We start from the raw sequence: 8,789 nt of genomic DNA on the forward strand, positions 1-8,789 counted from the left end.
CTACCCATAGTATTTTGCCTTACCATAGTTGCATGCTTCACTGTCAACAGTTATCAGCACTGTACCCCGTCTTATTCCTGTATTCATTTGTAATGTGTTTCTGAAATACATGTGCTTTGCTGATGACCTGCCCTGCTTCTGTGACATATTGGTGCAATGGGCTTTTAAAAGTTTCATCACATCAACATCAAACGGCCGATATAATCTGAAACTGGGGGGGAGCAGGGTTCTTATGATGGACAGCCCTTTCAAACTAATGTTTAAAGTCTTTTTTTTAAATCACATGAAATATTTACAAGCATCCATAATTCAGATATTTATAACATACATTAAAAGCCATTAGCTTAAAATAAATAAACAGGTAATATGTCCTTGAGGGTTCATTTATGTCGGAAAGATAGTATTTTTTTGTTGCTTGTATGACATTGGACATGACAAGCATCTTCTATGTTTTAAGTAGAGAGGCAGTCTTCACATGCTTTAGTTTAGTTAACATCAACAGAGACATGGAAGTTGGGGGAGAAGAGGGGACCGCATGCTAGCTCAGGGGCATGTTGTTGTCCGATATCACTGGAACAGGCAGTGACAGATGGTTCCATCTTGTCTGATTCCATTGCTCCCTTTGTTAAAAAGCCTTATTAGCTTATCACAGGGGGAACAAACATCCCATAAGTACATCATCAGACCAATGGGTTTGGATGGGTTTGGTTATGATAGAGTGCTTGGTACATGCAATATATCATATTGCTGCATGTCATATTTATGGGTTAAACACAAAACTATTATTCTATTGTATCAGGTATGTATAGATCATGTTGCAGATTATGATTGATGGCATCGATTCTTTCATCAAATGGAGGACACATCTTATTGCAGAAAAAAATGCATGAAGTTTGAATCCACCTCAATAAAATTACAGTACATGTCCAAAGATTCACTGTGCTCTCGATGTGAATGCTGCTCAGAATGCATAGGTGCACAGTGTTGTCTTAACTACTCATTGCTGGTGTAATTCTTGAAGGGGAATCATGGCGCTGCATGCATGTTTAAGCTGCATGCGTTTACGGCCTTCCTTCACGCTAGAACACAGCCCGTCCACATCAACGATTCACATCTCGTGACAAGAAACGGTTGTCTCTAATTTGCGCATCAATGTAGCAGATACGTGCCTTCACGCACGTCCTCGATATGTCTATTTCATCACATCCACTTCTGTCTCGACCTGCTCCTGGGTTAATATCTGAAAGATGGGATACTGATCTGCCCCTTGTATTCTGTAAGTCATAGAGCCTCCACTCAGTCAAAGACCCACTCTTAGCCATAATCATATGCAAACCTTCATTTTGGGATACACTTAGCCGATGCTTGTGCATGGCCTGAAAAAAGGTACTTTTAAGACCGTTAAGAGAGAGAGACAATGGGGGTAAAAAAGGTAGAGGTATGTTTTTATTTTCCCCTGGTGGTTCTGAACCAGTGGGGAGCCAGCCGAGCAGCTCCCAACTCATTTTAGTGCATTTGGTTCCTGTTGATCCATGAAATGTCCTGTCTCTACCGACTCCTCATATTTACTAAAGTATTCCCTGCAGTATATAACCGTCCTCTTTCCGCTGTTGAAAAGGTAGTTATAAACAATATTGGCCGTCGACAAGCAGAGCTGCACCAACAATCAGAGAGGGGAAACAGGAAACAACAGGTTCCTTCTTCAGTAAGCTAGGGCAGCATCACTTCCCTACTGTTCTGTATAACAAGCCGACTTGCCACTAAGAAATGTCTTTCATTTTGTTTGTGTGAGAGGGGTCCTTTCCCCCAGCTCTAAGGCTCTCCTCACCTGCCTGCCAGGAAGATTCTATCAAAGACATCCATGTTCGGTCAAGGTCTTAGAAGAGGCCTGGACAGGAACGGCTGTTGTTTTAAAGGGGGATCACCTTTTTCTCTCAGCTGCTCGCTCCCGAACACCTGGACAGATGTCTGGACTCTCGTTAGAGGGCAGGCAGCTCAAACCACACTCTGACACTGACCCCATTATTATACAGCATGAGAGAAACCCAGCAACTTTAGCCCAGGTCCATCTTCTTTCATCATGTGAAAGCCAAAAGTCATCTCTGTGCTTGTCTCACAGAACTCTGCAACTGACAGGTTCAGAGTACACAGAGCTACAGTACAGATACTCCTGAAAATGTTCTAATAGGACAGTAGTATCAACTATTTGTTGAGATTAAACTGATTCAGCAAGGCATAATTCAGCTACTGTTCGTGACTCAGGAACTCTGTCAAAATGTTGTAACTATAGTCTTGAGCTATTGAAGGTACTTTTCAAGCGCACTAAAGTGCACAATACATTCAATTCAAATAATGACTTATGCTTCATGCATCCATAAACTCTGAAGGGAAATGTATTCATATTAAATATACAAGAGAACTTGAGGCAGGAGAAAAGTTTGAAAAATGTGAATGTGGATTAATAATTCATACTGCTTTTGTAAAGAAATTACAGTTATGTATTTAGACTTGCTCAAATCGCTTACATAGCATTTTTTGGATTAATGACTATTTTCAAAACAGAATCCACAAGACACAAAACTCTGTGGCCTTTTGCAAAAGAGTAGATGTGTTTTCAAAATGTAGTTGCCTTCTGAAAACATAAATACATTCATTAAAACTCTACTATACTGTCCACATTGCAAATAGATCCATCAAAAGAGCACGACTGCCTGCAAAAAGATGAACACAGCCACACTCATCCTCTCGAGTCCAAGCAGACAAAACAGAAAGTTAGTCTGTCTTTTAAAAATCCCACTTAGATCAATACATTTTCTTTACAGTCACCAAATCATGATGGTCAAAAATTGCAGAATTATGAGCAATTACATATTTCACCAAACAATTTCATACATATCAAATCAAATATTATTCCTGATAAAAATGGAAAAAAGTCAATAATAAGCCCGTTGTGCAGGATTCATTCATCGATATCATCACAATCCAATTCCATGTATTCAATACATACAGTAGGCTGGTTTGCTCACATTTTGTAGACTTCCCAATTGGTTCCAGAAACACAATCCACAATAGAAATGGGAAAGATGAATACAATGGAGAAACACAACTGATACAGTCTGAATGTATACTGTATAGGCCTCAATCTACACCAAAGCAAAGCTCTATCATCGAAGGTCACAACATTGGAGATGATGACCTAGGAGTAGTAGGACCCAACTTCATTCTCTGCATCTCTGCATGTCTGCAATATTGTAAAAAAAAAAATCATAAAAAGTGGACAGTCCCCATTGCATAGATCATTCTCTATATTGTACATGGTTTGACACTGATGGGGGGGATTTTAACATGTTGTGCAATAGTATTTATTTACGCCAGAAAGTGAACACAGTTGCACACATTTCTCTTCTGATGAAAACAATGAGTTAACATTTCTGAGAACAAAACACTCAACAGTGAGTTTTGTGTTCATTGTTGACATTTGTATGGTCTACGATATACAAGTCAGGTACAAAGGCAAGAAAGGGATCAGTTCTGTAACTGCATATGAGCGTTTGATCATTGCTGTTGTGCTATAGATACGTTTCAACACAGATACAGAAATTGAGTGTAAGCGACTGAGAACATGCACTGCTGCCTGTTTGGCCATATGAATTAAAAACAGATTTTATTTTATCACTTCAAGGGAAGGTATGGGAATAATGTTCAATTCATTGTTTTGGTTAACCCCTTTTTACCTTTTTGTGATTGGTGATATAATACGTGGATTATATTTCACATCAGTGTGTGTAATCTACATTGCTAAAGCTCAGTGTTTGATCATGATAGTCAGATGCTCTGTCTGTTTTTTTGGGGGGGTTCTATCTGAAGTCTTTTTTTTTTAGCCAATGGCAGGGTATCCTCACTCCAACACTGCCTATCTGGGACAGCGAATCACGACCAAATACAAGACAAGCGAAAAACAATATAGCACCCACCACATGTAACACTCTCTTCCAATTGCTACAACTTTGGCTACAAACTGTCATGACTGTATCCAAGGCTGGTGGGCGTCTCTGTCCCAGTGGCAGTTGTCTGGGAGAGGAGGCCCTTCCAGTTCACTGAGGCAGGCAGGTTATCCCTTGGCCCAGCAGGGCACCTAAGTAAGATTCTTCTCTCTCAATTCTCCCCAGACACACCATCCTGAGAAGCCACTTTTTCCTACCACAGGAAGCCCAAGAGAACACTATAGGTAGCAGTCTGACAGGCAAACTGAACCCTGGCCTTTTATATCCTGCCAGGTTTGAGAAGTTGGACATCACCCCAAAAAGCGCCCAGAAGATTAAGCCCGTTCTGGAGCGCTGGATGGCCGAGGCCGAGGCCCGCCACCGGTCCGGCATGCAGAACCTGACCGAGTTTATTGGCAGCGAGCCCTCCAAAAAACGCAAGCGGAGGACCTCGTTCACCCCGCAAGCGCTGGAGATCCTAAACAGCCACTTCGAGAAGAACACGCACCCCTCTGGACAGGAAATGACCGAGATAGCCGAGAAACTGAACTATGACCGCGAGGTGGTCCGCGTCTGGTTCTGCAACAAGAGGCAAGCGTTGAAAAACACAATAAAGCGGTTGAAACAGCCCGGTGACCTGGACCTGGACCTCGGCCCGACCGCGCCCATGGACCCTCTCTGTGATTCTCTGGATGAGATCCCAAAATGAACGACCAAAACTAGAGATAAAGAGAAAAGTCCAAACAACATGGTGGATCATGACCCAAAGTGGGAAGAAGAATGAAAGAACATTCCAGCCCTTTTATAGAGTCAACTGAAAAGGACAGTTAGGAAAGTTTGCAAACGAGAATACGTGTTATCAGTGTGATTACCACAGTTATTGACCTTTGCCGAAATCCCCAAATAAAAATAAATATGTTAGTATTTGATAGAAAAAGATTACAAACCTAGAGTGTGCTGTTTCAAAGAGTTCTAGTACTGGCCTCATAGACCAGAATATTGTCCAAATTTGGGTTCCCATTAGGGAGATTTTAGTAAAGCAATCATGCCAAAATCAAAGACAAAAACACTAACTACTTACCAAAGTCTGTTGCATCGGAATACTAAGAATAATTTTTTAAGTGTAAAAGTGTTCTAAATTTTTACATTTGTACTGGCAAGAACATCTAAGATATGTGTGTGAGTTTGGCTGTACATTTAATCTTTGTCTCACTTAATTTCATTATCTCCCGTGTTTATATGTAAATATCTACTAAATTGAAACCACAATGTCAAATTTGTCATGCAATTGTGTTTCTTTGCTGTTCAACAATGGCATATTGTTTGTCTCAGACACTTTCTCATCTGCAACTATTTTCAGTCACAGTGTAACTTTGTACAACTTTTACAAGTATTTATCGATGATTTTATGAGATTGTCTATGTTTTGGAGGAAGGGTAATAAACTGAAGGCTGTCTAAACAATGAGGGGATACTCTGTACCTAACCATATAGGTTCTGTCTCTGTGCACCGACTCTATTGTGGATATGTCTGAAGCTACTGTATCTCATTCTGTTGCCAAAGCCTGATAGCCAAAGAACACATTACTTCAGCTCAAGAACATGGGGTTATTTTACCTTGGCCAATAACATGTTTTAGTTATTGTTATGTGCCTAAGTTCCCTTTCTCTGGTTCTTTTTACTGTACAGTTTATTTCATACACTGGGCTCAACTAAGTTACACAAAGGCCAAGAGAATGCCAAATAGCATTTTGATTCCAAAAAATGACTCTTTGTTAGTTCACAACCCTTTGATATTGCAATATAGAACATGTGTTTTACTGTGAGGACTTTTCTGCCCATCCCTTTCTGAAGTGTGTGTCTAGTTTTTTTCTATTTGAAGAATTGCTCCTGCATGTTTGAGATGAACCACTTATAACAAAGTTGGACTTACAGAAATCTGGAAACAAGACAACATAAAACACAAAAGGCAGCCCCAAGTTCCAAATCCCTAAATACATGTATATTTTTCAGAGTACATTGTCACTGAGAACAAATGACACGTTAGTGGTTTTAAGCAAATATTTTGACCTTTAAGAGCAAAATGTGCATTACTTCCCTTTAGCATTCAGTAACTCATTATAATCTTATCAATCTGAACGTTTTCTAATCGCTCAATCCTTTGTCTTCAGGGGTCAAATATGTTTTTGTGAAAATGTCCTGCTGCGGTTTTGTTTCTTTTTATTTTAGTGATTCTATAGTGAAGCCTTGACAGACAGTATAGCCTAATTCAAAAAGTATTTTGGGGAAAAGTCGTGTGAAATGCAAGACAACCAAGTAGCCACTTCGCAAGACATAATCCATATTCATTTCAACCAACAAATCAGAGGGTGTTGTTGCTGTGTAGATGTTGGATATGAACAGAGTGTCGTCGCAACATGTAGCTCACCTCCTATAGGTGTACTTCAATATTACCAGGGCCCACATGGAGGATTTAAGGAATCCATATTGTTACACCACGGATGTGTTACTGACCTATAGGCCTACAGCCACTGTGTTGAACTATAAAGAGTATTGCAAACTGATACACACATGTAAAACCACTTTTCAGAACTCTTAAGATTACACATTGATACGAAACGTTCTAATTTGATTCAAGTAAAACACTTAGTCCCACTTTACACTGTTGCTTGCCTAGCAGCATAAAGTGCACTTGATAATACTTACAAACACATACAGAAATAGACATTAGTTGAGGAGAGTATACAGAAGGCTGAGGTTTGAGAGGCACTACATAGGAGCCCCCCCTTACGTGTTCATTTACCCTTTATTATTTACTGTAGGCCTACCTTGAGCAAAGATTGAATACTTTTAGCAGGAAGTTGTTTTTAACAGTGTAATATTGTAAGTCAGTATTACTAAATGGTGTTCAATCATAATATACTGTAAGTCATATGTGATTTGACTCAATTTAAAGACTTTTGTGTGTTCCCCCTCTGTCTCTCACCCCACCTCATCCCAACATGTAAGAGAAGTGATTATGCGGCTTCTGTATTGTATGGGCAGGTAGTACTGAGGCTAAACAATGAAGCTGTAACCAAAAACAAAAAGACAACGGACGGAGTTAAACCTTCACGTAACCTTTTGATGCTGGACCAAAGCTCTATAGTTAAATGCACATTGTACAGAGAAATGGGTTCATGTCGCCGACAATCTTGAAATACAAAGAGAATCGATGAGTAGATAAGTAGCAGTTCTTTTAAATTTGACGTCACCACTGCCCACCGTACATTGTGAGCAATGCCATGCAAAAACCGTCATAGAAAAAAACACAGAAAAATGACTCCTGTATGTTTGAAAGTAGTGTTGACTTCTCATGGGGGGGGGGGGGGGGGGGGGGGGGGTCTGAACTGAGATTCTGAACTGATGACACCCGATTTACTTTTGCCAAGTGGTTTCCAGGGTTACGTGTATAGGACTTACTAGCGTTTGTTGTTACTTGTTTAGCTTTTTTCTCTCTGTGGCTATGTTACATACACTTCTCAGTTTCAGTCTCCAAGATGTGCCCTATTTTATAGGGGGCAAAGAAGGCTTTATGATTGTACCCGATTCTGTAAAAAAAAATAAAGATAATCATAATTAAGATAAATGTTTTTAAATTATATCCACACAGACTCATACACCAACTGGTTTGAAATATTGTTATAACTCAAGAAAGACCTCGAAACCAAAGCTGATGAACCTGCAAAGGTTGCTTTTCATTTTATAGACTGAAACCTGTGCTTAATCTATAGAGCAATATCTGTTTGGTCATTTAAGCGGCGCTTTGTGTATTTCTAAAAAGCTTCCCATCTGTCACATTTATTTGTACCATAATTAATAATAAACACGTGTTAGACATTAATGGATCGTCTTGTTTATTCTGAAATGTAGAATGAATTCTGAATCTAAAGATATTTCTCGGTGACTTATAAGCACCAAAAGGACATTTCCAAATAATTATCTGGTAAGAACTGCATTTTATCTTGTACAATATACTCTTAGAATAAAAGGTTATATTGCTTGCTTCATATATCTCACCCCCTAAAAGTTCTATTAAGTAGAACCCCTTTTTCTTCAAGGAAAAAAGGTTCATTGGGGTTCCATATAGAATTTAGGGTGCCATATAACAAGCGAGCGATATAACCTTTTAATGACCTTTTTTCCTGTGTATGGTAAAGAAAGCACAAATGCACCACATACTAACAATATACCAACAGGCACTGTAAACACTGCAGTAGGAGTAATAAGGCCGGGGTTGCAGAAAATGACTCACTGTCTTCTAGTCTCACAAGACCTGTACATATCCCCCTATCAAATTCCACCAATGCATACTTTGCTGTCCTTGCATTAAAACACGCACATATATATATAGTTGGAGCATAAAGTTAACTCAAACGTCTGTGTCTTGCCCATCATTTTCCCCTGTGTAGTTTTCAGAACGTCTTAGCTGTCAGCTTTCTTGCACTTCCACCGTGCCGTGATTGAGAGAATTGAACAATGAACCACGTTTCAATACAGAGAATTTGCACCTAAAAGCAAACGGACAGGCTTGACAGCCTGTGGGGTCAGTAGCAATTCATTTATATTTCCATAGGGTCAATAGAAATGAATACATGTCAGGGTTATTTCACATCAATGCCTTACCAGATAACAATAACGAGACAAGCGTACAAAAAAAATAAAAAAATCAACATTCTTCAGTGAAAGCCTTTTGAAACTAAACTCCAAAGTTTGAAATAGCTTTCTTGTTTATGAAGCCTTTGAAAACTGTCTGGGTGGTGAATAG

The 8,789-nt window shown here is 39.5% G+C and overlaps 1 protein-coding gene across 2 annotated transcripts in view; it reads left to right on the forward strand.

Moving 5' to 3' along the window:
* LOC110535637 (POU domain, class 6, transcription factor 2-like) overlaps nt 1-7,339 on the forward strand; it is a 117,176-nt gene extending 109,837 nt beyond the window's left edge. For both annotated transcript variants that reach the window (XM_036935370.1, XM_021620750.2), the window contains exon 10: nt 4,170-7,339. In XM_036935370.1, coding sequence (XP_036791265.1) covers nt 4,170-4,692 — 523 coding nt within the window. In that variant the 3' untranslated portion in view covers nt 4,693-7,339. The remainder of the gene's footprint in view (nt 1-4,169) is intronic.
* The last annotated feature ends 1,450 nt before the right edge of the window (nt 7,340-8,789 follow it).

This window comes from Oncorhynchus mykiss, chromosome 11 (assembly GCF_013265735.2).
Source record: "Oncorhynchus mykiss isolate Arlee chromosome 11, USDA_OmykA_1.1, whole genome shotgun sequence".
Taxonomy (NCBI): Eukaryota; Metazoa; Chordata; class Actinopteri; order Salmoniformes; family Salmonidae; genus Oncorhynchus; species Oncorhynchus mykiss.